The 9,264-nt window shown below is 35.4% G+C and overlaps 1 protein-coding gene across 1 annotated transcript in view; it reads left to right on the forward strand.

Moving 5' to 3' along the window:
* MTX3 (metaxin 3) overlaps positions 1–6,274 on the forward strand; it is a 12,020-nt gene extending 5,746 nt beyond the window's left edge. Inside the window, exons 4-9 of the mRNA XM_012664478.1 lie at positions 156–248; positions 756–938; positions 1,082–1,158; positions 1,660–1,817; positions 3,069–3,157; positions 6,164–6,274. Coding sequence (XP_012519932.1) covers positions 156–248; positions 756–938; positions 1,082–1,158; positions 1,660–1,817; positions 3,069–3,157; positions 6,164–6,274 — 711 coding nt within the window. The remainder of the gene's footprint in view (positions 1–155; positions 249–755; positions 939–1,081; positions 1,159–1,659; positions 1,818–3,068; positions 3,158–6,163) is intronic.
* The last annotated feature ends 2,990 nt before the right edge of the window (positions 6,275–9,264 follow it).

Raw genomic sequence — 9,264 nt, forward strand, 5'->3', positions numbered from 1 at the left:
CATTAAGCAGCAGTTTTCACTGAGTTTGTATTTCCCTTTTTTGCTATCATGCTTGCCATTTGTGAGGAAAAATAGGAATCTTAGTTTGATTAGCTTCAGTGTCTTTGGAATGGTCTTTGACTTCTGGATTTCTTTGGTTTTATGTTTTTTAATAGAAATATAATGCTGACTATGAACTCTCAGCAAAACAAGGGGCAGATACATTGGCTTACATTGCTCTCCTTGAAGAGAAGCTTCTTCCTGCAGTGGTGAGTGTTCCTTAACATTACAGTATTTTAGTGACTTACTTGAAAGTGTACTTAGTCTATGTAGAAGAAAAACAATGAAAAAATCTTAAGAGGAAATTTCACTTGTGTGTTAATCTTGATTCTTTCATATTTCTGTGAAACTGGATTTTCAACCAGTATGTGAAATAACAAAGTGAAAGATAATGTGATTTTGGAAATAAAAATTCTTTGTGGGAGATGGATGTTTTTGCTCCATGTATAGTATTGGGTGAACTGTAATTCATTCATTCCACAAATATTTATTGAGCACCTGCTATGTGCCAGGCCTTATTCTGGGTGCTTGGGATATAGCAGTGAACAGATCACACACATTTAAAATAATCTTGTTTTATCCTGAGTCATTCTAACTGGAAAATTTGTATGAAGTCACTTTATACAGAGATATTTATGAAAAACTTTCACATTGGTTGAGTGATCTTTCTTTTAATAAAAGAACATCCTTGTAGTGTTTTTTCTCTCCACTTGCAGCTTCACACATTCTGGGTTGAGAGTGACAATTACTTTACTGTGACAAAGCCATGGTTTGCTTCACGAATTCCTTTTCCCTTGAGTTTGATCCTGCCTGGAAGAATGTCTAAGGGGGCACTGAATAGGATTCTTCTGACCAGAGGAGAGCCTCCCCTGTACCACCTTCGGGAAGTGGAAGCACAGGTGTGGTCTGGGTTATTCTCCAAGCAAGGGTTCTCCAGAGAAGGGACAAGAGATAGTGGAAATGAACTTATGTAGAGATGCCTGCCTGATAGTAGTTTTAGAGCATCTTTCCTACTTTTGAGATGTAATTTCATCTTTATTAGATATACAGAGATGCCAAGGAGTGCCTAAATCTTCTGTCAAATAGATTGGGAACATCTCAGTTTTTCTTTGGAGATACGTGAGTACATTCCCTTAAAAATCATTTTGATATTTTGTGCACATATAGTCAATGAGCAGTTATTTAAAGCAGTCCTCTTGTCCCTTCAAAAGATGAGTTTTTCACTTAAAAAAATACTTTCTTAAAATGGGTTTTTATTATAGGAAACTTTTTCTATCAGTGGTAATCTAACATTGCCTTAATATGCTGCATATGTGAATTTAAAACATCTAAGACTGTTCCCACTCTGCCTCCAGTCTATTTAATACTTGTGGGTAAAGATGAATCTATAATTGACAACTTCATTTTCTTCTAAATAAAATAAGTGATTAGAGTATTAAATTACTTAATGAGTAAAACCCTAGTTGCATAATTTTCATAAACTAAAATGGGTAGTATACCTTTCAAAAGACTATATAGTATATTTCAGAATTGACAAATGTATTTTGAAAAACACTGTAAACACAATTCCAAGTTAATATTTTCTTAACTGCTTAAAAAAAATCCTTCATTTATTTCTAGGCCTTGTACCTTGGATGCCTATGTTTTTGGTTTTCTTGCACCTCTTTATAAAGTACGGTTTCCTAAAGTTCAGCTACAAGAACACCTAAAACAGCTTTCCAACTTGTGTCGCTTTTGTGATGACATCTTAAACAGTTATTTTAGGCTTAGTCTTGGAGGTAAGCTCGCTCTTCTTCAGATAATGTTTGTTTGTATATTCTCCTATACGTAGATAAGCAAAATTCATTACTCGTTTTAATTCAAAAAAAGTTTGTGTATTGTTTTTAAGTACTGTTTATAGCACTTCAAGAACTTGCATTTTCCAACTTCATTTTTATTCCCATGTATTAGTTCTTATTTAAATAGAGAAAGATATTTGCCTTTTATCTATTCCTTTGGATTTTCACATTTCTTCTTCTTTAAATATTGCCCCTTTGAAGTGGGTCATTTTCTTCTAAAAGATTAAAACTGCAGGTATTAAGTCCCCACTGAAAATAGTATTTATCCTAATGCAAATGGGCAATTACTTTAAATGATTCTTACCTGCTGCTTCTAGCATTTTCCTGCGTGAACAGAAATCAGCAGCAGATTGATTTTGGTGAGGTACACTCCCATGATTCCACTACTTGGAAACTGATTGCATCAGACTGGAGGTATAGTAAATAGAGGGCACCTGTCACTTAGGTTATGACTCTTTGAATGTGGGGTCTTGTGCTTAAGGGATACTAAATTGCTATTGAGAGAGTTGACTGAAATTGCCCTTCTAAGAAACAGAAGTTATAAAGATAGCTGGCTTAGGTGGACAGTTTATTTTTTTTATGGTGGGTTCTGTGTTTTTGTACGTAGGGAGGGGTTACTAGTTTGGTAGTCATGAAATTAAGTAACGTTCAACCTTGTTACTTTGGGCAATATTCAACAAATTTGACTACATGGCAAATAAAAAATCTTGCGTCCTATTTTAGACTTACTAAATTAGATAGATCCCAGGAGTCTGTCTTTTTAAAGTCCCTCTAAGTGCTTTGGATGTCTTGTGGGTAGCTGTTTGGGAGTCACTACCCTAGAAAGTTTTCCAAATAGTTGTGTCCAAAGACCTATTTGAAATGGGTGGGGGGAAAGATATAGCTTAAATTTGAGACGGAAATGAGGACTGCTGTGCTCTTTTACTAATTACTGTGGCTACCTGCATAACACTTGGCTGACACTGTCTTCTTAGTGGACCAGTTTTAGTCCTTTTATTTAGAATTTGGCTTTGGAGCATTACTATCCATCCTAACTTTGCCTTTGAACCTGAAGAGACTGGTTTTTTTCTCTGCCTTTTATTGGGAGGGTGGTGCACTTGTGAGGGTGAGTAGACTCAAAATTCTTTCAGTCTAAACAGCTTTAAAGGCTTTCACAATTTTCTGTCTCTAATTTCTGTCCTGGCTTCTTAGGCATCTCTCCAGCTGGACAAGAAACGGTAGATGCAAATCTGCAGAAACTCACACAACTTGTAAATAAGGAATCCAACTTGATTGAAAAGGTCAAGTTTACTTTAATTATTATTTTACAGTAGTTTAGTATTTTTCTTTCTGCAGCTAATATCATAATTTGGGTCATGCATTAACTTTATCCTTTTAGTTTTTTAAAGAGTTTACTTTTCAGAAAACTGTTTAAAAATACTTTAACTAAAGTTGTATATAACATAGTGTTTTGAAGCCAGTTGTGACATGATTGCTTTGGGGAAAGATTGGATAATGGCATTGGGTTTACTTTTACCACATAATTAGTACTTTTTAAGCCAGGAAACCCAAAAGATTGGCTTCCATAAAACAAAACAAAAATACTTCTTGCTTACTTGTCTGCCTTTCTCTGTCTCTGAAGGTTAACATTTCTTGAGATTGTAAGCACCTGGCTTCTCCTTTCTTATTAACAGCACCATGATGTCTTTTTCTTTCTTCTATATGAACTGTTTTATTTTTTTGTCCTTCCTGTTCTTCTGTGTTCTAAATGTAGTCTATAGTTTTTCACCAGTGTAGATATTTTGTCATTTTGGGGCTGTTCTTTTTTGTTTGTTTGTTTTATGTTAGTAGAGACAGGGTCTCACTATTGCTCAGACTGGTCTCGAACTCCTGAGCTCAAGTGACCCTCCTGCCTTGGCCTCCCAGAGTGCTGGGATTACAGGCATGAGCCACTACTCCTGGCCTGGGGCTGTTCTTTTCATGAGAGAGATATTGAGGGACTAGGTAGGGTAAGGGAGCCAACGATGGAAATTTCAAGGGTGATTCTAGTTGGAAAAATACAAGAGGGTTGCACATTTTTTCCCAAGTGTCTAATAAACTTGCTTTGTTTTGGGATACAAATGAATAATACTTTATTTTTCACCAACTAATGGGGCAATGAGGCCTAATAACATTGTCTAACAGTTTTTGAGGTCTGGTACTGTGTTATATGAGCTTTGTGTGGGTTATCATTTAAACCTCACAATAGCTCTATGTATGTGTGTACTATTATCTCCATTTTATAGATGAGCTTTGAGAGTAGCTTATGTCACCTGCCGAAGATCATTCAGCAAGCAAAAAGTGAAGGGGAACTGTGAACCCTAGAAATGGGACCTTTGCATGAGCTTTGCAGTTATTGTCTCCATCAGTCAGCCATCTAGCTCACGAATGAGAGTGTGTGTCCATTACTAGTCATACTAGGAGTCACGTGTATAGCGGTCATTCTCTGGTTTGACCTGTCTTCTTTTGGTAAAATTTCATGTGTTGTTACAATTTGAGAAGTGACTAAAACTGCTTAGTAAAATTGTAAGACTCCATTATTATTGAAGTTTTGGTAAATTGAGTTAAAGCCTAGTCTGTCTCAATTTTTAGCTCAATCCATGAAATTTCATGAGAGGAAATATATTAAATGTTAAGTATGGATAAAGGAAAGATCACTCATCTGCTAGATGAAGGCTATCCAATATGGTTTCCGTTTTCTATATTTGGCAAATTCATGACAGATTCGGAAAGGAAACTATGAAGTACTTACATGTGCAGAAGGCCAAAGCAAAAGGCCCTGTCACCACTTTGGACACTTCCATCTTGTGTCCTCATCAATATGAAAGTGGCCTGTCCAGTCAGGCACTCCTCTCCCTCTACCCCTGCTCGTTTGTACCTGCTCTTCAGCCGGGAGTGTGTGCTTCACTGTTTGCTACACGATGATGGAGCGACAGATCCTGTTGGCCACCATGTTCACAATTTGGACAGAAAATCTAGAGTTTAAAAAAAGAAGAGTTATGTTTGAGGAACTTAAGTCTTGCCAAAAAGAAAAAAAAAGACATCTTAACACAATTGATTTAAATAGTTCACTGGGAATACTTGTTTACCTTGGAAAATTAAAATTTAATCTTTTATTCTCTTTCATTTTCTACCCTACAAATCCTGTGTACCTCTGCTGAAACATGTCCTCTATACTTTAAGAGCGCCTTGAGAAGATAAGGGAGAGTTTAGAATGTTTCACACATATATAAAACTCTAAAAAAGCCTGCCCATCAAGTGGATAGTTAGGAGACTATTTTCTGTTGGTTTTGTGTTTTTGATGGCAGCTGCTTTGAAGTCTTTTATGAAGCTAAGCTGACAGTGAACTCAACACCAGGACCTGAATCTTACACTTTGTTTCTAGAATACCCTGGTTAAAGATGGTTTTCTAAGGTTTGATTCAGCTCTAAATAATCCCTATCCTAGTGTTTCCAGAGATGCTAATGTGCTTCTCTTTAGGGTAAGTCTGGATTTCTTGGGCATTTTCTTAATATGCTCCATATTAATTTGTTTCTCTAAGTTAGGCTTAGACTGATCCAGTATTTGGAAGACCTCTGGATTAGGTCTAAAGAATTTATCCTTCTTTCTGCCTCTTTTCCTAGCTTCCTTTGGTCTACATAGTCTCAGCTTAAAGGAGGTGGTCTTTTTGAATAGAGTATAGGTCATTTTCATTGAGGCAAAGAAGTCCAGTTGAAAGAGTAATAGTATTGGAATAAGAAGACCTGGTTTCAAGTTTCAGTTCTCATACTAGTTTTGTGACTTGGGGCAAATCACTTAACATTTCTGAGCCTTGTTTTGCTAATCTGTAAAATGGGGAAGGACTGTTTCTGCCTTTCCTTCTTCATAGTGTTTTGGGAAGATCAAATGAAGTATTGTACATGAACATACTTTGTGAACTGTAGATCTTAGTGCAATAGAAGTATTGCTTTTACTCTTACTATTAAAAGAGTTCTTAAACTAAATCATGCTATGGTTGAGTTCAGTAGAATATTCATTTTGTGTAATTACTATAATTTTGTGAAGGTATCAAGATGAGCCATATTGCTTTTTACAGATACTGAGTCAGCTGGTATTTGAGGTATGACATTTAAAATTCTTGAGAGATTATTTGCAAGAAAAAGGTTTCTCTGGCAGTCCCGGAAACATAGGTTCTGTACTCTTCTAGGCTATAGTTTGGATGGGGAGGCCACAGTCCACGTAAGTGGTGCCACAGCATTAGTCAGATGTATCCTTTGTACTTTCTACAGATGGATGACAATCTTCGCCAAAGCCCTCAACTTCCTCATCGGAAACTGCCAACACTTAAATTGACTCCAGCAGAAGAAGAAAGTAATTCCTTACAACGGCTATCACCCTGACAGTCCTCGTGCTTTGTGGCAAAAGTCATGTGATTGTTGCAGGAATCTCTTACACCAAGTGTGTGAAGACAAAAAGAAAATATCATAATAGGTGTAAGGAAGACTCTAAAACAAAAGGAACTCTCTATGACAGCTATTTTTTTTTTATTAGGAAGCTTGTATTCTAGCTTGGCAATGCATTTTAAATAACATCAAAGTGAATGCTAAATGAGCTTGGTGGGTGGGTGGGGGGAAGAAAACACATTGTACTGTATACAAAAAAAAAAAAGACCTGCCTTAATCTTGGCAGCTTTTTGCCTTTGGCTAACATGTTGCTGACCAAAAGCTGTAATTCTCCTCTGAATGTCCACTTTTAATTTATTCAAGTTAATTTATTCAATTTATTAACTTAATTTTCTTAGGCCAGGCTGAACACCTAAAATATGGCTCTTTGGCTGAGGCTTTTTTCATTTGATTAGAAATCTGATGCCTATTTCAGAAACAAGGAAAAATATAAATTACTTTAGTAGAAAAGCCTATATTTAACTTTAAAAGGCAAAGAGGAATGTGCTTTTTAATTATGCTCTCATAAGTCTAATCTTTTGGGGGTTTAGTAGCACATATATAAATATTAAAGGTGGTTACATATAATATTCATCTGATGATATGCACTTCAGTATAACATTAGTATTTGCTGATGTGTTCAATATAGGTTAGCAAGGGCTCTTTTAGTTTACTGAGCGAATGTGGCAGCTTTAGACCTATATCTTTGTAGTACATTCTTTAGTCGTCTTTCTTGTATTGATTCCAGGAGAACTGAATGTATTGGTCATTCGTTATTATGCTAGGCTGTAAAAATCTTACTGAAACTTGCCCAATTATTAGACACTACTTAGGAGGAGCCCATGACCAGGGTAATAGAAATACCTACTGCGTATCTATTCCAAGTAATCTGTGCTGGGCTCAGGCCAGTCTTCTTCCATAAGAAGCATGTCATGTAGTCAAAAACTTTGTGACAACTAGTTATTTTCCATATGTTTTAACTACAGTTGAAGGAGCCAAAGGAATAATCAGAAATAGCAGATTTTTAAGAATATTTTCTATTTATTGGTTGCTGAACTGTTAGAGGATTTGCTGTGTGGTAATTTTACTTACAATAGAAACTTGCTTATTTTAGTGGTTGAGGTGCTTCTGTTGTCTTAAAACCTTTAAAATATAAGACCAAGTTTTTGATTAGTGTCTTAAAAGATTACTGTGGTGCTCAGCAAATTGTCTCAAGTCCTGCAGAAACCCATAAGTTAAGAAAGCAAGCTTTGCAGTCAGGAGACTCATCAGATTTGAGGTGAGTGGAGCTCAGCTGTGTTTGACCCACACCCTCCCAATTTGCTCTGTATTTATACAGAGCTATTTATACAGTAGCTGTTTATACAGGAGTCTTTAAGTCATTGTAAGTATTTTTTCTTGAAAGTTTTAAACGAGAAACAAGGTCGTCTTCAAAATCTTGTTTATCTGTTCAGATGCATTTAGGGAAAGTACTTAATGAGTTGCACATTACTTTGACAACAGGGGCGTGTGTATATATGTGTGTTTCATTCATCTTCAAAGGCAGGATATTAGATTCCAGCAATCTGAAATTTGTATGAATATTTTATATTGAAAATCATGACCATGAGATTATTGTCCTCTAGGATGGATGTATATTGTAGAAGGGTGGTTAGCACGTTAATCAAACATCTGTTTATAGTCAGGGTTAGTCATTTTCAATTATGATTTATAGTAGACCTTCCAAAAGACATTTGAAGTGGCTTACAGTTGTAAAACAGGACAATTACCATTAGTTTTTAAAAATAAAAAATTTCTAGGAGAACAAACTATAGCAACACTAACAGATTCTAAAATTGATTGGTGAATTTAACACCAGGTTTTTCCATGGGCAAAGTCGAAAGATAATACTGGATTATATGTTTTTCTCTCAATAAAACTACTAATGTCCATGAGGAATAAAAATATGTTTTAAGTTTTACAAGAATATGGGAGATCATGTTTTTAAAATACACAGACTTCAACCACGAAGTGTGCTGAAATGCTTCATTTATTAATAGTTTAATCAAAACAGGTTGTTGTAGAATAACAAGCATTTGTCTTTTTTAGTAGAGAGGATAACTGTAAATATAATTTATTTGCTTTTGGTCATCCCTGATTTGAACTGCCTTTAGCCTTACTTTATAATATACAGTCCATGATGCTTCTAGACTTAGGTAAGTGAGAATTTATCTTTTGGGGTACTTAGCTAAGCCTTTTTTTTTTTTTTTGTATAAGCAAATGAGATGATAGGAAGCTATAACTGAGCACAAAATACTTTAGGGACTAGCCACACATAGAGGAAGCTCTTGGAAACGAATACTTTCTCAGATTGGACAGCAGACTTGTGATCAGCCTGTCAGGATGTTTTGGATAAAATTTGAGTTTGCTAGGATAAATGGTTCACAGTCTTAAACAAAATACTGTGAGCCACTGTCTTCTAGAGATGATGGTGGAGGATAATGTGATAAAAGGAAATATGCTTGTGTTTATTTTTGTTGGTATAGGATTAGAAAAATCACATAATTCCTATAAGATGAAGATCCTCCATCGACAAATTGCCATTAATCATCCATAAGACCGATTATTTAAATAACACTAAAGAAACTGTAAAGAACATTGAGGGTGGTTATTCCTTTAAAATTGTTTTTTGACCATCCAAAAGGTTGGCATTAAAAACAAATCAAATTTCAACTTAGATGTGTTTGTGTTATTTTGGGAGTACTAGAGTACTGGAGATTTTAGAAAAGCAAGCATTTTTATTTCCATTTTTAATTTTTATTCATTTAATATTGGTCAATGTATTAACATGAAGGAGTGGGGAAGCTTATTTCTATCAGACCTAAGTTAAAAATTTCAGAAGTCTATAAAAATGGAAAAAACTAAACATCAAAACAGGCAGAAATTGGTAACAGTGGTGGTATCTTAGA

The sequence above is a fragment of the Propithecus coquereli genome, unplaced genomic scaffold (assembly GCF_000956105.1).
Source record: "Propithecus coquereli isolate 6110/MARCELLA unplaced genomic scaffold, Pcoq_1.0 Scaffold9, whole genome shotgun sequence".
Lineage (NCBI taxonomy): Eukaryota > Metazoa > Chordata > Mammalia > Primates > Indriidae > Propithecus > Propithecus coquereli.